The sequence below is a fragment of the Macrobrachium rosenbergii genome, chromosome 12, assembly GCF_040412425.1.
Source record: "Macrobrachium rosenbergii isolate ZJJX-2024 chromosome 12, ASM4041242v1, whole genome shotgun sequence".
Lineage (NCBI taxonomy): Eukaryota > Metazoa > Arthropoda > Malacostraca > Decapoda > Palaemonidae > Macrobrachium > Macrobrachium rosenbergii.
Window position 1 is genome coordinate 25,202,772 of NC_089752.1, and position 24,811 is coordinate 25,227,582.

Here is a 24,811-nt window from a genome sequence, read left to right on the forward strand (position 1 = left end):
AAAAATATGGCCTTTTTTTAATGATTCCCCATATCAAATTGATCAAGTCAAGTAACAGGTAAACTTTAGTTCGCCAAGAAATATTTATTTCGGTACATGAGCTGGAAATTGTGTAGTAAACCATAAGATTCTGCTTCCCTGCTCTCAAAACTTCGAAGCACTTGTGAGTTTGGCTGAATGCATCGAATTTTGAGTTAGTATGGCATTTTGCTGAAACTTTCTTTCGTTGGCGATATCACGGCATACCAAGTATGAAATGCGTCCCGCTCGAAATTTGTCGAAGGGACCGGAATAAAATCTCTCCTGTCTTTTTTTTTTCGTTTTTTTTACTATTAGTTCCCTTCTTACAAAGTCTGGGGACTGCAGGCTTTCTCCTCTCTGTCTGTCTGTCTGTCAGTCAGGATATCTTCCACGCTTACCGTGGTAGTCAGAATTGTTTATTTTTTATAGGTTTATCAAAGATGAGAGTTACATTTTTTGGTAATTCTCTTAAGAGGTTTTTCTTTTTATCAAACAGACAACGTGTTAACCTGCCATTGTCCTTGCTCTTCAAAAGCTACTTGGTATCTCATCTAATTAATTAGCCCATAAAGTGCACAAAAGAAGCTTCAGCTTCGCATACATACTTGTTCCTGTGTTCAGAACATTAGTGTTATGATTTATAATTATATATATATATATATATATATATATATATATATATATACATATATATATATATATATATATATATATATATATATATATATATATATATATATATATATATATATATATATGTACACCTGGTGTTTCAAATTAGAGCCCCCTCCACAGAACAAATGGAAAGTTATGATGTTTTCTGCTATAGCCTATCTCCACGTACATTATTTTAAGTTTCTATTAAGCTATTTTTCATTTTACATTTCTTGTATTTTCAGACTGAGTGACGGAGTTAGATACAGCCGCCATGGATGACAACTCGGAGGAAATCAGATGGATTGACCGAATCCGGGCTATAACCTTCAGAGAGGCCAGGGATGCTGGCACATCCTTCATTTCACTTTCCTGAATAGCTAAATATATTAAAAGAGATGAATCCTTTGTTAAAAGAAACTGGAACAAAAATCCATATGACTGTCATCGCGAAAAGAGTGAGAATCTTGGAAGGCCTGAAGTCCTTTCTCAGGAGTCAAAAGACATCATAGCTGAGGCAGTGGGTAGACCAAGAAAGTCTTTACGTAAATTGGTGCTTGAACTAGAAACAAAAAGGGGAAAGAAGAGAAGTTATAGTGCTGCATATTGTGAGTTGAAAAAATCTGGTATCAAGCCATTTCATGTTATCAGCAAGCCCAACATCACTCAGCAACAGAGAGAAGACCATGCATGGTTTTGTGGTTCATTTCTTAAAGATTGGGATGAAGCTGACTTTCTCCTTGTTGCCACATCAGATGAATTCTTCATTTACACAGTCAGGAAGCCAAATCATAAAATGACATCATTTGGGCTGCAAAGTTGGATGATGTCATGGACGGGCGCTTATCGCCAAGTTGTGAAATTTCCTGAATGTTTGGGAATTTTTCTCTGTTTCACAGCCAAACGGTTAATGTGGATCATCAAAGCAAAAGGACAGTCATGGAATGGCGAATACTTCAGAGAAACTGTGCTTACTGGCAGAGTATTTCCTTTCCTCAAAGATCCTGAAAATGTGTTATTTGTTGAAGAAGTCACAATTTTGTATGATAAGGCACCATGTTTCAAGGCTCTTCAGACACAGGAGCTGCTTCGAAACAGTGGTATCGATTTCTTCTCGTCAAGTGAATTTCCAGGTAGCTCCCCTGACCTTAATGTGTGTGAAAACATTGGTAGTATCTTAAAGGATCGTGTTGAAGAGAAGCGCGCACAGTGAACTATGATGGTATACCAAGCCTCGACGACCTGCGAAGATAGGTGGCCGAAGTGCTCAGGGAAATGGAGTTTGAGTCTCAGCTTTTTTGCGATTTGCTGAAATCATACCCCTCAAGAATGCAGGCTGTGGTACAGGCAGATGGAGGCCACACAAAATATTAAATACTCAGAGAGAAACTTAAATAAATACCTGTTCTGAATTACTTTTGTTTTTGTCCATATCAATTTCAATTTATGCTGTAGAGGCGGGGTTGCTCTAATTTCGAAACACCCTGTATATATATATATACACCAGTTTTTTACTTTAACCTTGGTGGGACGGAAATTTATTATAAAAGAATGATCGCCATCGGTGCCTAAAATATGTTTATACCTATAAATAATTTCTATTAAAGAAAATTTTTATTCTTTTTCTTTGGGAACCATTCACTTTTTAATGCATATGTGTATGTTTGCGTGTATTAGTACTGTTCAGTGGCGCACATCTTTTAATAAAAGTATATTCATATCAGTCTTTTCTTTTTTATGATAATGAAGCGTGGTAGGTGACAGCTCGCTGTTATCAATAATTTATGAGGTTAGAATAATCATGGATATTTAGTTTTATTCACTTCATGAATATAGATGGGGTTGAGGGTGAAAGTTGGCTATTCATAACTCATTAATGCTGGTAGCCGTGTGTATAATAGTAAAGTTAGTTGAAATCTATAAGCCTCGAAATTCACGGCTCAGTGGCCCCTTTTTTTTGGCTGCTTTTTCTTCATATTTTTTTTTTTTTTTACTCTTGTCACATGTTGGTTATTGTAGGTTAAGCTGGCCTTATGACAGCAAGGGCCTTTTCCTTAAGCCTAGTAAGATGTGCAAGGGCGTAGGACGTGTGGTGTGGACCTCATGACCTCCAACCAACAGAAATTGACAAGCATCCTCCATGGCTACGCTCCGCCCGTCTTCTTCGTCTTCCCTTGTCTTCCCTTTTTTGTTTCCTTGGTGCTTTGGGCCGTCCCCCTGTTTCAGGATTATATTTCCGAAGCTCTTGTTTTTCCCCTCATGATGAGTGAGGTTTGAAAATGGATTTTTTTTCTCCGGATTAGCCTCCTCCGCAAAATGATTAAATATCCCGTAGAAATGTGCGTAGTTCTGTAATAACTGTGTTTTAGCTTATTTTCTGTGATTTATCTACATTTTGTATGATGCAACAGTGTTTTATAACGGTTCAAATGCTTTTCCGGTCTTTTATGAGAGTTCTGCTCTTAAAAATGATTTAAGAAGAAACTGAAAGCGGGCAGGGTTCTTTTGATTCCAAATTTCTCTTTCATCAGTACATTATTTTCGTTTACATTTCGAGCTGCGCAGAATGACTCTTCGAAATTGACTTCAGGATAGCATGCGTGTATAAGCAAGGGTACCAGTGATCAGAAAGTTTTGCCATTGCCATTATCAAATCAGGAAGTCCTCGTATCCGACAACAACATCCTTCCCAGAAATGAGAAAACTTCTGATAGAATTGTGGGATACACTACAAACATGAAATGGTAATGCAGCAGCCATGGGTGCCGATACGAGTTTACGAACGGATTTGGGCTGGGAAATCGCGTTGGTGACGGTTGAAACTCATTCTCTTCAACTCCATAATGTTCTCCCTTGGTGACAAAGAACATTCTGTTGAAATTAACCCAAAGAATAATGAGAAAGAGACGAGATTGGCACAGGTTTTCAGATCCTGGGCTTGCGGTACGAGGTCGTTGGTGTGGGTGAGTTCGAGTTGCAGAGTTAATAGGTTTTGGGAGCTCGTGGTGAAGAAGCGTATCCATCAGGCTCCTGGTTTTAAGATATACTGGTTTTCAAGTTATTTCATAGAAATGACTTAATGGAAGTCCTGACTTTACAATGGCAGTACCGGTAAAGTCCATTGTCATGAGGCCCTCTTAGATTGTGTCTCTGAACAACATTCAAGTTTTTATTATTATTATTATTATTATTATTATTATTATTATTATTATTATTATTATTATTATTATTATTATTTGTTTACAGTCTACTTAATTTGCAAATCTAGACAGCAACGGGAAAAGTATTATCTGATGTTGAATTTTCTTAGTAGGAAGTTCCCAAAAAATCTTTAAGTTTCTCGGTACATTGGATCACAAACTCGCACTGGAAAAGAAATTTTGAATTTTGCTTTTTGCCATCATGGAAGCCGGTATAGATCCCTTTAACCCAAGGAGTCGTGTGTACAACAGCTGTCAGGTCACAGGGAAACAGTACTATGTAGACCTATTTTTGCTGACTGTGGCAGAGCTGTCGAATTACGTCCTAGTTAACAAGCCCCAGTTCTGAGCAAAATGACGACTCATTGTTCTTGGCGCGGTAGAACTGGAACTGCAAAAGCAATGTGCTTGGGGCCTCTGGATATGAAGGGAAACATTCTCTCTTCTACGTCGCTTCTTATCGAGTTCATTTGATTTGGGTGTGGTTCAGGGCATGACTGCTTTGGCAGCGACAGTGAAACCGAAAAGATTGAAAAAAACTTAGCTAATTCCTATCGAGTCTGACAGGTTGGGTCGAGATTTGAAGAGAAAAATCATCATTAGAGTCACTGAATGCATAAATATACAGGATATAATAGCAGACGTCGGATATCTTACAGCAATGTGATTCTGCAATGTGAATAAAACATTAGTCGTTGTTTACAATTATTTTGTTTGCTATCTTAAAAAAATAATATATATATATATATATATATATATATATATATATATATATATATATATATATATGTATATATATATATATATATATATATATATTACATATATGTATATATATATATATATATATATATATATATATATATATATATATATGTGTGTGTGTGTGTGTGTGTGTATATATACAATGTCTATACGCTTTCTCTCACAAACATATATAGATGAACAGATAGATAAATAGAAAGATCGATACAGAATATGTTTGACTGCGTAAATGTCATACCTTATATTTTATCTTTTTCTGAGACGTATATTTTCCCAGCTGGAATAAGTGTTAATTGCCTCCCTTCAAGAATAATATAAAGGTACGGAAGCTGAGGTTTTCCTATATTTTCTTCACGTGCTAAATAATGTCAAAATTTTCTTGGTTACTAACAGGTCACAAATTTTCTTTTCCAGACAAAAACTTGGAGGATCCCTTTTACAAGCACGAGCTCGATGCAGATGCCAACAACAGTAAGTAAAACTAAAATTTAGAAATACTGGCAACCGATTTATTCATCTATCTCTATTAGTAACGGAACAGTTTTTCATGAAAAAGTATGCCTCTCTCTCACTCTCTCTCTCTCTCTCTCTCTCTCTCTCTCTCTCACACACACACACACACACACACACACACACACACACACACACACACATACACACACACACACACACACACACACACACACACACACAATTATTGAACACGTAAGCTGAAAGCCCAGAAGTTCCTTTAACCTTTAACTCACAAGACTTGCGAAATTATAATGAAGTCACCAAAGGAACGGAATTGATTAATAGTACCGACCGGAGTATGTATGCCTAATGCGTTATCACTTGCCATCAATTACTCTTTTGGTAAACAACGTCAATTTACTGAGAGGTAAAACTCCAATAAATGAAAGGAAATAAATGTGTGTTGTGTCAAAAAAAAAAAAAAATTTTTTTATCGTTTGAACACAAATTTTTTTCAGAGGAATTTTTTGGTAGGAAAACAATCGTAGAAATTGTCAGTGATACAGAGAAAAGAATTGAGTAGGAACTGAATTGGTGAATAGTTCTAGATTAATAGCAACATCAGCTAGACTACACATTTGTCAAACTACTAAATGCCACTAAAACATAATCAGGTGATATTTTGAATAACAACAGGTCTCGTTCATCACAGAAGTCCCAATACCTCAATGCAGGTTATATCTAATACATTTTACATTTTCCAAACTTTTCTACCTTCATACCTTGTCTCTGCGTCAATGGTAGTCTTCTTGGTGTTTCTTTGCTCTCATACAGATATTCAGTGCTGACAAGACTTGTAGCGAAGACAAACGAACGTTCTATGTACGTACTGATATACTCGTTTGTGTTACTGCTAATTTGTTTTACTGCATAATCTTTGTAAATTTCTTTATACTTGTAATAAGAGAGAGGCTTCTGAAGTTTACATTATATATATATATATATATATATATATATATATATATATATATATATATATATATATATATATATATATATATATATATATCGTGTGTCTGTTAATGCAACAGTTTTCTGCAAAACTCAATTGGGGAATATAGCTACATAGCCAAATCTTCAAAATATATTAGAGGCATACCGATGTAAACGTAGTAGGACCTTAAAATTGAAGGCAGAAGCAGAACAGATGATTCCTAGCATGAAAAGATCCGGATAACAAAGCAGGCTTTATTCTGATATTTGCCAGCGCACAGATGGTATGGAGGCAACCTGAAAAGAAACCAAAGTAACCAGAACATTTACTGTTAAACAAAAACATGTCTTGACGGAAGATTAATTTATCCCCAAAGTTTAACCTTGGAATTATGAGTGTGTTTACAAATGGACAGAAATTATTGTGTTAACATTTGTGCAGAAAAAAACCGGGGGCGGCCAGAGAGGGAGCCCAAAAACTTGAAGAGATGGGCAGTTCATGATTAGCGCTCTGGAAACGGTGCACCTCCACTGTGAGCCTTTGGTAGCACAAAGGATTGCCAAAAGATATTCGCTTGTTAACGGGTATACAGAATGAACTGAGAAGGTAAAAGAATTTAAGAACAAACAGTTTCCAAGAGTTATGAGAAACGCCCAAGAAAATACACAAGTAAAAAATATAAATATCCTCAGTTCATTCAGTGCCATATCAGTTAGTAGAGTGCTATTAAGTATTCAAGAAAGACCAGTAGAAGTAAGGTATAAACAGTCCAGTATCTTGTCATTGTGATTCCCTTGAACTGAAATCAGTCCAAGGAAATGGTTAATAAATCAAGACAAATTTCGGCAGAGGCATATTAAGGAATTATTAATCTGATTGGTTCAAGATACCCAGAAAAAAGTAAAATTACCTAAGAGACATATCCATGTAATTAGTTTTAAAGGAAGGCTGAGTCTACAAGTGCATAAGATTTTGGCGAATGTGCATGGAAAAGTTGACAAGGAAAGTCAGAACACTTCACAGAGTTGCCATTACAATGGTAGTAGGCATACTTGTGCACAGAAAATAACCTCCCGTAGTGGGGTCTTGCCGTCAGTTCACCGTTCACCGCACGCGGTGCACTGTAGGCATTACTTAAGGCTCTTTGTTTGTAGCGTCCCTTCGGCCCCTAGCTGCAACCCCTTTCACTCCTTTTACTGTCCCTCCATTCATATTCTCTTTCTTCCATCTTGCTATCCACCCTCGCCTAACAGTTGTTTCATAGTGCCACTGCGAGGTTTTCTTCCCGTTACACCTTTCAAACTGTTCTACTCTCAGTTTCCATATCAGTGCTGAGTGACCTCATAGGCCCCAGCGCCAGGCCTTTGGCCTAAGTTCTATATTCCGTTCTATAATCCAGAAAATGACCGAAAGCCAAACTCCCCTCACAGTTTCCAAATGAACTGCCATTGTGCTTAGTTGAAAGTTAAATTAAAGTCCTCCTGGACCTCCGTAGGCTCATTTGTGCTTGGAAGACCAAAAATAAATGATCGAAAATTGATCATAATAACACAACAGCTTGGCATCCTGTCATTTTGTCCGTAATTGCACAAACGATTAAAGGAAGAAAGAGACCGAAGAATCCCGTAAACCTTTTCGGTGCGTCATCACGTGACGTGGGATTACTGTAAGGCCCAGATAAGAAAGCCAAAAGAAACGAGTCTTTCTATTTCAGTGTGAGTGCCCTGTCCACAAAACAAGGCAGAAAAAATCATCACGTGGGCATGACAGTGTGCTGACTGGCGTAAGAAGTAAGACCCGAAAACGAAAGTGAGAAGTAGCATGAAGCTTATCGGTGTGTAACAGGTAATCTGAAGAGTGTGAAGGTTGAAATGCCCGAGGGCTTACTGTACTACTGCGCAGTTACTGTGACGACGTGAGAATATAAGACGTGAAAAAGCAAATGAAAAATATCCTTAAAGACTCTGAGGAGAAAACTAAAAAGGTGTACCTCAGCAAAATACGTGTATGAGCAGTTTCAAAAGACAGCAGTCCTCCAAAATTAGAAAGAAACAAGTGAAAAATGCGCCGAAGTTTCTTCGGCGCAGTTGAGTTTTCTGTACAGCGTATAATGATAATGCTGTATGAAACTCTCAGCCACGGCCCATGAAGCCCTCAGCCGGGGCCCATGAAACTTTCATCCACAGCCCGGTGGTGGCCTGTGTTGTTGGCACCTATAGCGATGCCAGACGCACGGTCATGGCTAAATTTAACCTTAGATAAATTTAAAACTTCTGAGGATAGAGGCCTGCAATTTGGTATGTTTGATGATTGGAGGGTGGATGATCAACATACCAGTTTGCAGCCCTCTAGCCTCAGTAGTTTTTAAGATCTGAGGGTGGACGAACAGACAGAAAGCCATCTAAATAGTTTTCTTTTACAGAAAATTAAAAGCCTAATAATGGAAGACTGTATGACCCGAAAGGCTACCAGTGCATGACCGGTGTAAGACAAGCAAATTTAAGCGGATGCCTATAACAGCCTCAACTCTTACCTTTATGGAAGCTGAGTGATAACAAGCACACAAGGTACACACAAAAAAAAAAAATTACAAATACTTGATTAAAAAAAAAACTTTGCTGATGGGTATTGCAGCAGAGATCCAAAAGAAAGCCAATAAAGTGTCAGTTGACTTCTTAAGAAATAGACTGTTCCGGAAAAAGGATGTTAATACATGTGCAGTATATTGCTAAGTATACGAAGGAGGGCTTAAAAAAAAAAATATATATATATATATTATATATATATATATATATATATATATATATATATATATATATATATTTAGTGCAGGACCTTTTCAGTGCGTAATCAGTTAAGCTTTCAGGCACAAATAAAAAAACCAAGGAGGCACCTGAAGGAAGCCGAAATACTTATCCTGCTACACAATGAACGTGATGATAGTTGAAAACGTAAGATTTCAAAGCATTCAACAGCAATAAAGTACAGACATTTGCATAAGAAAAGTCCGTTGAAAATAAAATTTAAATAGTTGTAGGACTTGCATTAAACCTGTTGTCAGAAAAATTGACAAAAAAAACGCGTCTTTGCCTCAAAAGAGCAAGTAGAAGCGATCCGTCAGCAGAAAGATGCTGAGGTGACGAGTAATCTCATTCAAAAGAATTCTTTCTGTTATATCTTGTTCCCATTCAATAGTAAATATGTGAATACACACACACACACACATATATATATATATATATATATATATATATATATATATATATATATATATATATATATATATATATATATATATTATATATATATATATATATATTATTTATATTATATTTGTGTATTTGTAATAGCCTCAGTGACCTCTTAAATTTTCGAGCTCATTATAATAACTAATGCATACATATCCGTTAAAAATGACCAGTAGATTATAAATGTGTATGTGTATACAAATATCTGTGTATATATATACATATATTTGTGTGTATATATATATACTGTATATACTGTATATACAGTATATGTATATATATTATATATATATATATATATATATATATATATATATATATATATATATATATATATATATATATATATATATATATATAAATGGAGATTAGAGACAGCAAACTTCTTCCATGGCTGAGCAATCCACCTCTCCCCCCAGATCTCCCAAATGGTCCTGATCCGGACACCTCCGAAAATCTAATCACTAGTACCCAGTCACAAGAACTCCCCACCCCGAATTTTGCGATGACTCGCTGGCATATAAACTGAACCCAAAACGTACCGTAACCTCCTTGTCGAGGTTGTTAATAAGCTGGAGACCTCTCGGAATTAGTTGACCTGAAATTGAGGTGGCTACTGGAACGCCGTTCAAGTCACAGGCGCTTTTATGAGTTAAGAAATGTATAAAACTTTTAAAGTACCGATGTGGACATCTCGAAAAAAAAGGGGGGGAAAAACCGAGATATTTTCGGAAGTGCGGCTGTGGGTGGGTCACGAACGCAGACTGACGTGTCTGAAATGACGCGACTGAAATAAATCTCTCCTTTCTTCGCTCAAAATATTTAAAACTGTTTTCGTCAGTGACCAACTTTTATTTCTGTTGGACGGATTGAGAGAGAGAGAGAGAGAGAGAATCAAAATTATGACTTCCGAAAGTGAATTTCACTTTATATGCTTTTGCACTTTCATCATCCACACTACTTCTATAATGGGCTCGACATTCCATTGGTACATTCCTGCCTGGGGTTCCAATGTCACTGTTATTCTCATCCAAACAAATCTATTAAACACTCCCTGCTGCCTTTCTTCCTTCCCCCACTTTGTGACTCTTTCTCTCTACAATTTCTGCAGTTTTTCATAACTCTTCAATCAGCACTGTATCATCTTCAAACTTCAACCATGCACACTTCATTTACAGGTCAGTTTCTTATCCCACAGTTTTTTTTACTTACTGCTAATTTCCTTTTCAGGTTCCACGCAATCCTCCATCCAAAAGATATTAAAAAATATTAAACAATCATGGAAACGTGGCTCCCTTGTCTCTAACCATTAAACATTATGGACACATAACGCCCTTGTCTCTCGCCCATTAAACAATCATGGGCACATGACGCCCTTGTCTTTGACGCATTAAACAATCATGGACACATGACGCTCTTGCCTCTGACCCATTAAACATCTTGGAGACATGACGCCCTTGTCCCTGACCAACTTTTACACCAAACCACTCACACTCTAAACTACCGTATAGTGTCCCATGCTTCCCATGTATAAAAATAAAAAAAGGATTTTAATAGGTCTCAGCAACCTATCTTCTATACCTTACAGCCTCCCATTGCCTTTCTATCGATTCCGTCATAAGCTTTATCCAGGTATTTGTATGTCATAGACAGCTCTTATCATATTGCTTTCTAACTTTTCGCATAGCACTTCGAGATGTTGTACACTTGCCACTTTATACAGCGATCTAAAGTGCCTTTGAATGGTCTGAGGTCAGCAACCTGACACTTTAGAGGTGGAAAATACGCAAAAAATGAAATTTGCTGAAGAGCTTAATAGTAAATTCTTTCATAACGAAGCAAATAGGAAAAACACATTTCTGTTCTAGTCTCTTGTAGAGAATAAGACATAACCAAGACTATTGTATTATTACTTACAGTTATATATCAGTGAAAGAACTGTCCTTCCCTTAACCCCGGGATCTTGTCACTGACCATTCAGCTGCTTGCCTTCCGACTCTCTCTCTCTCTCTCTCTCTCTCTCTCTCTCTCTCTCTCTCTCTCTCTCATAACCGTCGCGAATTCCCAAATGGACTTTTGCAATAAAGTCGCCGAAAAGGAACTCGGTTTTACGCTACCTGAAAGTCATATCACTTTAGTCAATTAAGAATGAGGCTTGGTACACTACACATTAGTCATAAAAGCACCTTTAAATATACATACACACACACATATATATATATATGTATATTTATGTATATGTGTATATATGTGTATATTCTATGTATATATGTTTAAATACATATATATATATATATATATATATATATATATATATATATATATATATATATATATATATATATATATATATATAATAAAAGTATGTACTATTAATCAGATATTTGGTGTGTATGGGAGTTTTATTCAGACATGTAATTTTAAGAAAATTCTATATATAGGCACTATTTATTGTAACCGGAAAACTTTTTAACGTTCATCATCGAAGCTTCAGAAGATTTTGTGATGTTGAAAGTCTGAATAAATCCGGCAACAGACAAAAAATGCTGCTACAATTAGTGTCCCATCGAACATTACAGTTCATGATGTGCGCGCAAGTTGTGTCGAATATCATACCTCTCCTAGTTGCCTAAGAAGCAGAAGTACTCTACTTAGTTGTTATTATTATTATTATTATTATTATTATTATTATTATTATTATTATTATTATTATGAAATTCTACTCATGAAAAAACAGTTTCATTAATAAAATTAAATTATATAGTAAACTGTCTTTTACATAGTAATACACTTTACTGTATAACTGTGGTCTTTTATCAGACAAGTTATTATTATTATTATTATTATTATTATTATTATTATTATTATTATTATTATTATTATTATTATGAAATTCACAATCTCGTGAAAAACAGTTTGTGTAATAAAAATCCACAATTAAATAAAACTGTCTTTTACATAGTAATACACTTACTGTATAGCTGTGGTCTTTTATCACACAAGTTATTATTATTATTATTATTATTATTATTATTATTATTATTATTATTATTATTATTATTATTATTATTCAGTTATATATCAGCGGATGCTCTGAATTAAACTACCAATGTTTTCCTGTCTTTCAGACACTCAGGTCAACATCGAAGGTCCCGAGGAGAGATACATGCAACAAGGGAGCAGCCTTTCACTGACATGCAACATCGTCCATAATTACGTGAAAGGACCGAACCAAGTTCGATGGTATCAAGGGGCCGTCAGATTAACGTACGATTCTCCCAGGGGAGGCATCGCCTTACAGGTAAATAGGATGCGAGAGAGGGACAGAGAGTCGTGGGCGGATGTTTCTAGTGATACAGTTTGTACGTGGCTAAGTAAATGAAATCGTTTGCCAGATGAGAGAGAGAGAGAGAGAGAGAGAGAGAGAGAGAGAGAGAGAGAGAGAGAGAGAGATATACACTATTATATAACTTAAATGAAGACGCTTATCAATTTTATTCTCCTTGAAAACGTGCATATATCAAGAGCAAGCAAGTGCTCGTGGATGAGCGCGAAAGTTTGTCCCTTACGTAGATCGATAAGTACGCTTTTGTTTGCTTTCCCTTGAATTTATATGTACTAAATAAGCCTTTCGTGAAATATACAGCCAGATTTTTCTCATCTTTCCCAAGTGGATAAGCTTCCCTTGAACGTCCGTTTTGATATCGAAAATTTTGTAAAGATCTTATGGGAGGAAATTTGAAATAAATATACCTCGTTCCGTCTCCAAGTGGCGTCAGTCAGTAACAGCATGATGTTAGACTTGTGTAATTTTATGAATTGCCGTTTTCCAGAAGCGTTCTTGCCATTAAACCTGTGGAATTAAATGGGGAGCTTCATCCACCGAACTTACTAGTTTTTTCATAGCGCATTCTGTTAGAGAGTTCTAATTAATTATGTATTTATGTATTACTCCCCTCCCAGAGATATACGCTTGGGAGAGATTCTTGCGTATCTCTCTCTCTCTCTCTCTCTCTCTCTCTCTCTCTCTCTCTCTCTCTCTCACACACACACACACACACACACACACACACACACACACACACACACAACACCTGGATAGCAAAGGTTAGTTCTGTTATAAAAAAAAATCTTTTCATATGCCAAGTCGAAATGTAAATTATCAACTGCCCTTTAGAAGAACTATTCTGGTATGAACTGAGGCAGGCGAAGCTGCTTCTCTGTTCCAACATTGTAGCATTTTCTTTTCCTTAAGTTATCGAAAAAATATAAGGAGAGTACGTGGCGTTCGTGATCCCTTATGGTGCTTCATTTCCTTCTAGACGGAGAAAACAAGTAAGAGGACCATAGGTCGGCTAATGCTCTCGAACGTAACACCTCAAGATTCCGGAAGGTACAGCTGCAGACCTGACACTGGAGGATCAGCCTCTGTCTCTGTTCACATACAGTCAAGTAAGTGTTTCGCTATTTTGACTCGTAGCTGACTGCATGCCTTAGGAATATGCAGTGGCTATTCCCCATCTCAGGGTCAGAATGACAGTAGCCTTTTTCAAAGGAAAATTAAGGACGAAAAGCAATAAGAGGCATATACTCGTATAGCCTAGAAAATAAAACAGTGGAACTGATGAGAAAGGGAACGTGGATTTTGTTGGAGGGGAATGGCGTAGAAAGTAATCTGTTGAGAGAGATTGAAGGTTTGATTTGATTAAGAGAGAAGCTTTTAGTAGAATGTGCAGATAGCAAAGTGACTAGTTTGGCGTAAATATGGGTTTCAGAAAATGGAGCGTTATGTCTCCTTGATTTTTTTGTGATTTTACGACTTTAGTGATGAAATAAGTCAGAGCAACAACAGAATCTAGAGGTGCGAGCTTACGGCATAAGGCAAGGGGCCCAGACTGGAGTGTTGCAAATAATAGTGGTAGTTGATGATGTTGATAAGAAGCTACAGAGGCTAATGAAAGAGTTTGAGGTTTTTTAATAGAGAAAGTTGAAAAGAAATGTTAGAAAGAGTAAAGTTATGAAGGTATATGGAAGCAGAAAGTTAGAGCAATAAATTGAATTATATATGGAAGAAAAATGGAAGTGGTTGGTTCATAAAGGCATGTTGAAATATATGAAATGAATGATGCATAGCAGACGAAAAGTGAACCATAGAATAGGTGAAACATAGAAGGTAGCCAGGTCTGTGCAAAATATTTAGAATAGAAGAGGAGTGACTAGGGAGGCAAAAGTTATGATGGATGAGGATATTGCTGAGCCAGCTTTTCTTAACTCCTTCGCAGATGAATGAGAATGGGAGAAAAGGGTGAAAGCAATTGAGGCAGTGGCGAAACTAAGGTGGGCGGGTTGAGGGTGTTCCTTCCTAAGTGCACTGCCCAGGCCGCACTCAGCATCTTTGAGCAGGTCTGGTCTGGCATAATTCTAGATTTTCTAGCATATTTCATCTGATCGAACACTGAACAGTGATTTATCGACTCTGCTGTTGGACAGTAAGCGATTTTCGACAACGGCAAGCCGTTGTAAATCTGCTGCGTTGTTTTTGTTTTAGCTTTATGAAATAAAATAAATGATTTGAGATGTTAAGGCTTAAAATGTGCGTTTAATTTTCACCACTTTAGTACTTTTTAGCATGGGAATGGGGCGGGACTTTCAGAGTCCGCCCTGGGCGCCACTAACGCTACTTACACCGCTGGAGGTTAATTTTTCGTGTACCGTAGCATGTGGAGAAGTGTTAAAAGAGTGAGAAATAAGCAGATGCGATTGCGATAAAGATGTGGCAAAAATGTTAGCGAAGTTGGAAAGAAGAGCCAAAATATTTAGAGGTGGCTTGGTCATTTTAAGAGAATTATGGACGATAGGTTAGTGAAAAATACGCCTGATTCACAAGTTTTTTTAAGGAAGGAAGAGAGAGGATAGAGTAGTTCTGGCTAGATGAAGTTGAAAGTTTCCAGAGAAGAAGGGTCTTAGTACTCAGAAAGGCAGAGATTCCGCACAAGGTAGAGGTGAGAGCCTTTTGTCGAGGCATGCGAAGTAGTTGATACAAACAGAAATTTTTTGGACAGGGTTCATTATGGATTCTACATTTAAGTGATAATTGTGACAACAGAAATTGTCATGTTTTTTCTGTTATACCTTTGTAAAAACAAAAATCTATATTTTCATTGTTCATGCATGAATATATCGTTACTTTATTAAAGTTTAAAGTTCCTGTGTTTGCACAGGAATTTTTTCATCCTGCTTGATGATAAGATTAACATCTCCCTTTTGAATGTTTATCATTTCATTGTATTTCTTTGATGTCTGCATTGATTTCACAGCCATGAGACTTGTTTACATCGAAACCATTCTTATCTGTTTTCTACTAGGTTTTACCTTTTTAAAATGTAGTACACAACGTGTAAATTGCTTCATGGCCCAAAGGACCGGTATTAAAACAAAGCAGTATCCCCATATATTATTGTACTTGTTGCAGGTCAGCATCAAGCTGCGGTTCAGCAGAATGGACAGAGTGATGCATCTGTAAACGCTAAGCAACACGTCGTTTTCTTCTTCCTTTGACCTGGTATGTGATAATGTCATCCCACACATCCATGACTTTCGAACAAGAGACATCGCTGGTAAGCCGCGCTTTAGGTATCGTCTGATTTTGCTTACATTAAAAGGAATACTATGTTGACGTCTTTACTGTCATCTAGTCTCTAGCAATTTTATGGAGAGTAATACTGGAAATACTGTGAAACTGGCTTGGATTGACATATGTTCAACAATATCTGTGCTCTCAATTAAAGCTGAAATTTATTTTTGATTTTGATAGAAACTCTAAATAACCCTGGAGGAGGCCTTGTTAATTAGAGATAGAGGTCATACACGTTTTCCATTTTATGCTGCTACATTAAGGAAGTATTTTTTACTTCCTGTAAGCAAAACTAATAAAGTATTTCTTTCCAATTTGGATGAAAAATCTTCCTTTTCACATAATCGTGTTAACTAAAGTCTCGCATTATTCTGGATACATGCTTAAACTGCTATGTAACTCTCAAGTTTTGTTAGTTGTTTTGAGTGGAAAATCAAGTAATTGTCAGACAGTTTATTTTTAACATTGTCACATAGTATTACCAGTTCCTCTAACACATGGTTAGTTTTTATTTTAATCCTGTCAATTTACCTACTAAGTGGCTAGATTTCAGTACCAGTTTTAGTTGTTGTTAAACTTATTATAATTGTTGCATGCACATTCTTATGGAACAGTTTCGAAAAGGCCTGTAACATATTAGGATGCTTTTTTAGAATTAAATACCCTTGTATGGAAAAACAGGTAAAAGAAAATATGAATATGTAAGCTTGATACGTAGTTAGTAAATGAATACTTATTAACTAAATAATAAGAACTAAGTTGACCATAATGCTGAGGAATGACCCCTTAAGGCAGCGCTGAAACCACTTTAAAATTTCACATCGCTGCACTGCCAGGATGACGTTCCAAGAACAACTGTCAAGATAACTGTAGACCTCTTTTACATGACAGTGGGTTATGGAATAGAAAGTAGACGCCCAATAAAAAAATTAATTACAGAGGCTACCTTGGAAAGTTCAGACACTGTGGACGATAGTTTATGGACCATTTGATAGAACCTGAGAAAATTAAACTTTGGGAAGATGGTCTAGGTTATCGTTACCATTGATGAGAAGAGTAAAGTCCTCTATTCGTTCATTGTGTTTAGAAGATAATTTTTCCAGGATGCTTCTGATATGCATATACAAGAACACTATTTGAATAATTATTGAGTCAATACTATGTAATTGTATCGCCAACTATCACATCATCTTTGTTATTATTAGCCAAGCAGCAACACTGGTAGGAAAAGCCCCAATAAAGAAAGCAACCTATTACGAGAAAAAAAATACATGAATTAAGAACAATCTACATAACAGAAATACCAAAGTGAAGCAAATATGATAAAACAGATAAACTCGTGTAACCTTATTGATAAATAAAAGCATTTACACTTCATTTGAACTTCTGACGTTCCAACGATTCCACTACGCAACTAGGACGATCATCCTGTTGTTTGCTAACAACTAGGATAACATTTACAGATAAACATGAGGTATTGAACCACACAAATGAACAAACTATAAAAGATTAAAAACTAACACATTTATACCCATATGAACAAACTAATGTGACTGAGATCTGCAACAAGAAATTTAATAGAACTCAAGTTTTTATCCAACTAGCAGTGATTATGCTCTTTACCTTTCCCAACTGTAAAAGAAGAAAGTCAGCTGCCGAAGACCAAACTAGTGAACAGTATTCAGAACATGGCCGAATAAAAGAATAAGAAGATTTTTTCAGAATAGAAAGGCCTCCAAAAGTCTTAAAACTCTTAATATACTGTACCATTTTTTCTGCAAAGGAACAAGGGAACACTAGACAGGTTAAATCACTTCTTTAAAAAAATCATTAACATCAAAAATTCTACAGCCCATAGTAGGAAAAACTATGGAAATCCATTATGCATGTTCTTCAGCACATCGTTGCCATTAGTAAGTGATTTATTGTTAAATACACAATAAATCAAAGGCAGCCCAGACTTGAAAAATGACCAAATCTAAACTTCTGTCCATTATCAAGGTTACATTAGATAAAACTTTCAAGATCTCAAAGGAAACACAAGTACTGGGTTGATCACATACTGGTGTGCACAATGAGGATAAGAACAATAATGTACCGTATAGTCTGAAGGTACCATTATAGGATAAAAAAAAATTTAACTTTTCAGCGACTTGAAAGAGTACTTGAAGGATAGATATTAGACATGAATATTGCAATTTGAATTCATCTTCCTTTTAGAGCAGTAGCATCATTGCGTATTGCACAATTTTGTCTCTTTTGTGACAGTGTTGGATTGAAATAATAAAGGAAAAAATGTACTGAATTTTGAACAAAGTATTCAAAGCTTTTTTTTTAACACGATGAAAACCCCCTATCTGGATACAGACCACTCCCACAGCTGTCTAGGTTGCATATTATTCTTTTTAGTGTCTGTAAATCGAAAATCAAATTAATGAGGATGTCAGGTATCTGGAAAGGGACAGTCAGCTGAAAACCATACCCTGAAAATTGCTGTGAAGTATTTCAACATCATATTTTGTGTTATATGACAGATGTCTATCATTAGACTGAGATTGAGGTCCCATGACACAAATTACATGGAACAGTTGTCTGTATATAGAAGTAAAAATTATCAGATAATAAAGGCATTTTATCTGCAGCTTTGGTTTAGTGAAATGAAATGCCGAAGTAATAATAAAGGTCACAAATAACAGATGCAGGATTTAAAGCAATGAATTTATATAATTTTGTCCAGCTTCTGTATTAAAATAAATACTAAAAGATGAAAAAAAAAATAAAAAGTTTTTACTTAAGTACGGTGACACTCCAGGGATTGCTGAAGTGTCTCATAGAGATAAGTGGTGTTTTAGAAAAGGGAAGTATAACTTTTGAAAGATCTCCAAGGTATTGGGAACCTCATCTTGCATGCTGGAAAGAACTGTTAGCAAAATAAATACCGGAGTCATAAACAATATTATTAGAACAGGTTGTCTATAATAAGCGACAGCAAAAGGATCATATGAAATTTCTATTTAATAATTTAAAGCATCTTTTTTATAAAGTATTATGTTGTATAAGCCGTGTTTTCGGTATACGTAATTATTTTCTTCATAAACTAAGATGAAAGACGTTGCACAGTAATTAAATAATTATTGGATGAAAGGAAAGAATATCAGTGCAATGCTTTACGCTGATATTACAAAAATTCTGGAGTGAATGATGGTTGGATATTTGAACCTTAAACTTCAAATACACTACAGCTGATAAGATAACATTAAGGTAACATTTGATAACTTCTTACGGTATTGTCTTTTGATGTGCCAGTCAAAAACTTACTCAAAATAGATATATGTTTTACAAGGGTCTTCCCATTTTCAGATCTGGAAATGCTGTCACCAAGAACATCTAGGAAGTAAATAAAATGGAATATAGTGGTGGTGAGCAGCTAGAGAGAAGCATCTTGATTGGAGCTCATGACTATCCAGACAGGTTATACCTGCCATTGGCTAGGATGGATTTGACAGCCTGTTCGGGTTCTCATTTACAAATAAAAGGCCAATAAAGAGCGTGATTGCTGCTTTCACACTACCATTCATAAGACTGCCATCCACCGAAGAATTCATACACGTTTGAGAATATTGGTTCAAGGAAGTCTCTTCTCCTTTGGCAGTGTCGTCAGAATGGAAAGGAAAAGGCTCTATGTGGTGAAATACAAAACAAATGATCAGTATGTCAGAAAAAGGTGTAAGACATGAAATCCAGTTTCCAAAAATTTCTTTTCATGCTCCTATTTAGAAGTGAGCTAATATATGATAAAAAGAACATTGTCATTTCGCTCAGCTTGCAGATCAAAATATTTTGGTTCAGAAGGAAATGATTGAATTGCTCCTCAGAGTCTGTCCTGAGCTCTTGATTGCTTTCTTTGCAAGGGTGATGAATATTCATTTACAACAGTTGTCATCCACAACATCAAGTTGTAGTAATGACACTAGTTTTTCATTTTAATGAAAATCACATCTTTATAGTAAAAGAACCATCAAACTTCTTGTTTTTGTGACGCTGTAAAATGCTCTGTATCATTCATTTACAAGGGGTGTTTTTAGTGTCAGGAATGTTTGATCTCAAAGAAACCTGTCGGTTGATACAAGCTATATTTATGTGGTGTATACAGTACCAACAAAAGCACTTAAAACTCAAGAATTTCAGAGGAGGTGCACAGAAGAGTGTTCTTCATTGAGGGAAAGAAGAGCTGTTTACAAAGGTATGTTACAGTGTTCAATTTTTTCCGGAAAATAACCCACTTCATGCTTACAAGTATTCTAAAGTTTAGTTGTGTAGTCTTCTTATATGTATATAAAATACAGTACAGTCATGGTATTTGGTTTGCAAGAAATACGTGCATTGTGTCTCTGCAATGTTCAGTACAGAATACATCTGCATCTTTTCCTGACATATGCAGATACATTACAGTATACTTATAAGTATCATGTCATCATTGTCAGAGATACTGCTCTGAAATAGAATTCAATTTCCTTTTCATTTTAGTCCAGATATACCTATTTCAGAGTTACATGGTTCTTGATGAAAGGAAAACTATCTATAAAACTGCTATTAAGTGATAGTAATGGACTGACAAAACATCATTTTATCTTTTGTAGGCAGACTTTAGCTTTTCGTCAGTCTTTGCATTACTTGATAGCATAATTTATTTTTCATCCCTTTGAAATTGTTTGATTCACTGATCCGTATTTTTCTTAAACATTTTATGGTATATGCTATATATTAGATTTACCTGGATCATTAAAGTTGTTTCTCTCATTTTCTGAGAGAGGTACAAGAGATTAATGAGGAACTGTACTTTACAGGTTCGTGTACATGGTTGAAACCATTGTCTCTGGTACCATTACGACCTGAAAGTGACTGCAGAGGGGCTGCTTGGAAGAGAATACCAGCTATACTGTGGTGATGCTTAGTTTCCTTTCATAAAATTCTTTCATTATGAAGGCGCTTTAAATCCAGGACAGTCAGAGTCAGTACAGGTTTTAATGTGCACTGTTGTGATTTTATTGCTGTCATACTCATCATTATCTTTATATTATAGATTTTTAATAGACAGGAACATTGATTCATACTGATAGTACCTCAGGACTTCACATTGTTTTAAATAAATTAAGTTTCTTGCTTTCTCAAGATATAATGTTTGTATTGGCCAAGTTTATTTAGTGAAACAGGATGATCTCTTCATCAGAATCTAATGACGGTCGTATGAGACTTTAATTGTGTATCACTCAGGCAGCTCCTTCGGGATATGGAGTAAAGTCCCTGAGGATGTATATCATTATATTCTTTAGGGTGCCAAAAACTTTTCTTTTCCTGGTAGTATTATACTAGACTTATAACAGCTACTTGAAATTCAGATCGTTGTGATATGACTGGAAACAGTTCATATAATGAAAAGTTCTATATGTCAAGACTTTCAAGAATTGCTACCCTCTTACGTGTTTTTATTTATTATATGAACAAATTTATCATTATGCAATACTACCATAGAACCAAAAAGTTGCCAGCAGCATGCTGTTTAACCTAGATAATTTACAGTAAACATCATCTGAAGTGGGAGTGAACTATCCTGTCAGTACATAAAGTTTTACAAAACCATCACCTTTTATTTATGTATTCTGGATTTCCTGTTTCTGCTCATACTTGCAGATAAATCTAGGAAAGAAAGTGAAAAGCATAAGTGCTACATCCACTTGCAGTATTTATACTTTTAGTTAGTAACATAATAATTCTTTTCCCTTTTTTTTTTTTTTTTGTTACCGATCCACCCTTCTGGCTTTAGTGTAGTTGTGTTCAGCTCTAGCATTAATGTAGAGATACAACTTCTTGTCTTGATTATATCCTCTTGAATATTATCAAACTTTAGCAAATTTTCAGTCACTCCCTGATAACGAATACCTCAAGGGAGCATCCTTGTTATTCTTTAGAGCAAGTGCCTCTACAAGAAACACTCAAATAGGGTCTCACATTTAAAACTGATAGACCTGACAAGTGAAATAGATTATAGTACGAGAAACTTCTTTTCTCTTCTGACTCATCTTGCTCAAGGTCAAGTAATTTTCCAACAATAAACATATAGTAATATATTCCTTTATCACCAAGGAAGATGAGCCATAGTAAAATGATCAAGCCAAAGCAATGGAATATAGATTGGGGTTATATCAGTATTCTTTGAGCTACAAGTGACATGCTGACTTTTTTGTAGACTACAAAGGAGGTCTTCCCAGGCTCAGTCTTTCACACAACACCTGACTAGCTGGGCCTCTTGCCCTTGATGTATAGAATTCTGCTCCAATTTACAAACATCTGATAGTCAAATAAAAGACACTTGTGTATTTTACATAAATAATTAATTATCACCTTATCATTCAAATTCATTACAAAGTATATTTGGATGTCATCAGTGACATAAAATAATATGCTAATGACTCGCCACAAATTTATTAGGATGTTACACTCTCCTGAATTGGAGCAAGAGGAGGACCAAAAGGAGTATAAGGCCAATGAGCACACTTGCAAATATCATCCATCATTTTCAGGATATGGGAATGTACAAAAAAAAATTAAATACAACCATAGTATGCACCAAAATCTCTGCCCACTTTGCTAAGGGAATGTGCTGCAGGAATACCCTATTATTCTACAATATATGTTGTTAGTAATCCTTCATAACCCAATGGAAAGAAAACATTAAAGTTGCTACTGTAATGTAACACATTCAAACAGAACAGTTTCTATGGAACTCCTCTTAGTCATAAACTTTATTTTCTGTAGGTTGTAGTCAGTTACTAAAGTTATCATCAGCAGATCAATATTACAGGGACAGTTACTGAAGTGCAGTAAAACTGAACGTATTGTCTGTTTATCATAATTAAAAACTTAATATGCTTTCAATTCTGTCCACAGGTCTTTCAAGGGTTGGTCGTGGAAAGACATCTTCAGTAATATGGCAGATAGAAAACCAGTGTGAGAGGGTGTTTAAAAAAATGTTGTCTTTGTAAGTTGTAAAGATTTGACTATTATTACCATTATGAATATTATACATCATTTGAGACCACCAAAAAAGTAATAAAATTAGTCTTCCACTGATGTTGATTTTCATTGTCTTTTGATGACTTTTTTCTTTATCATTTGCACATTTTGATGAAAAACTTTCTATGCAGGTAACATGAAGACAGTATCTTATGAATGGATGGAAGCACTGTTGAGTTACAGTACCTCAGATAAACATTCTGCACTTAATAATTGTGGAGCATAGGACTGGAAAAGACTCACAACCTTAGCCTGTAGTTCTGTGCCCTTGAGCTGTTTGATACCGCATAGCACTGGCTACTCTAGGCGTCAATCTGGTTGCTGTCGGACAATTTTCCACTTAATTAATTCCTTTTTATAAGTTCCTTGTTTTTTATAACTTACTTGTAAGTACCTTAGGTTTTCTGTTATTTGTTTCATCCAGGGAGTGTTTTGTATGATGTTGTGGCTACTTCTGAACCTACTTTTTTAACTGTTAAGTTTTATTCATTTTAACTAGTTCAGGTCTTAGTCAACTTGCATTCCTGCATCAGGTTATTTGTGGATTAATATATTTTCCGTTTTGCTCTTCACTTTGAACGTGTTCATAAAAAAAGACCCTTTTTGCAATATTTGGTTAGGTTGCTATCCTTATAGCTGTTTTCTGTTTTAACAAAACCTAATTAGATATAGGTAGTTTAAAATTATCAGTGGAGACTATCGTAAACTGAAAATTGATATTATTTCCAATTAACTAACTGCCTGACAACAGATCAAGTTGATTGTATGTTATTGTACATACCTTACTTTTTAACGTAACTTTATTTTTACTATATCTCAATAAATCTTATTAAAATGATCGTTGCTTTATAGTTTTGGCATAAATTTAGTTTTGATTCAGATTGGTGCAGATGACAGTAAGATATTTTTTAGAAAGCATAGTCCATTAACAGATGTTCCTTATTCATACTGTCATACCTCGGTTAACTGACATAATCCATTCCAGAGGGCTGCCCTTTAACCAGCCTATCTTTGACCAAGCAAACTTTTCCCATGAGAAGTAATGGGAGTTGGATTAATCTGTTCCAGATCTCCAAAAATGCAACAGATGAAAGCATTTTAACTGAGATATAACAATTAAACAGATGAAATAAATACAAATGTATTCTCACTTTACCTATAATTAGGGGAGTTGGTGGCATATGCGGTAGATTCTGAGGAAGGTAAAGAGGAGGAGATAAGTTATTGTTTGAGAGGGGGAGCCCCTTCCATGAAAATGGGAGGTAATGTTGTTTTTGGGGTTGTTTTTCCCATGTGTCTCTTTTTAGTGCTTTCTTCTTGAGACCCGCTGTATTTATATCTCACTAAAGACCTGTCCCATGATGTTTGGTTTTGCCGGAATTTTTAAGTGTTCCTAAAGTGAAACATAGCATTGTCATTCAGCAGGTTTATAACAGTTTGCTACAGCTTTGTCCGGGTGATATTTTTCAAGAAAACTATATTTCTGCCAATTTTTCCACATTTTTTTATTAATAAACTTGGAGCATCCTTTATCATTTTCCAGTCTACTTTTTTCCTGGTTTGCTGTCATCTCTAACTATTTTAGGCCCAATGATAGCATATTTTTGCACTATAATCGACAAAATCCCTCAAATAAACGCGAGACTGTTTAGCGAAGTTATGCACTTAATGACACTGAATGCTTCCTCTTTGTCTCAATTCAGAACCGCACACACACATTACGTGCCCACTCCCATACTTTTTTTTTAGCCGGTCATCTTTGTTCTTC

At 35.6% G+C, this 24,811-nt stretch overlaps 1 protein-coding gene across 1 annotated transcript in view; it reads left to right on the forward strand.

The window, feature by feature from the left end:
• The window catches only part of LOC136844448 (zwei Ig domain protein zig-8-like), a 356,145-nt gene extending 331,567 nt beyond the window's left edge, over positions 1 to 24,578 (forward strand). The window contains exons 5-12 of the mRNA XM_067113695.1: positions 5,055 to 5,111; positions 12,464 to 12,636; positions 13,658 to 13,787; positions 15,808 to 15,952; positions 19,330 to 20,212; positions 20,817 to 20,980; positions 22,918 to 23,008; positions 23,175 to 24,578. Of these exons, the coding sequence (XP_066969796.1) occupies positions 5,055 to 5,111; positions 12,464 to 12,636; positions 13,658 to 13,787; positions 15,808 to 15,893 (446 nt within the window). The 3' untranslated portion in view covers positions 15,894 to 15,952; positions 19,330 to 20,212; positions 20,817 to 20,980; positions 22,918 to 23,008; positions 23,175 to 24,578. The remainder of the gene's footprint in view (positions 1 to 5,054; positions 5,112 to 12,463; positions 12,637 to 13,657; positions 13,788 to 15,807; positions 15,953 to 19,329; positions 20,213 to 20,816; positions 20,981 to 22,917; positions 23,009 to 23,174) is intronic.
• The last annotated feature ends 233 nt before the right edge of the window (positions 24,579 to 24,811 follow it).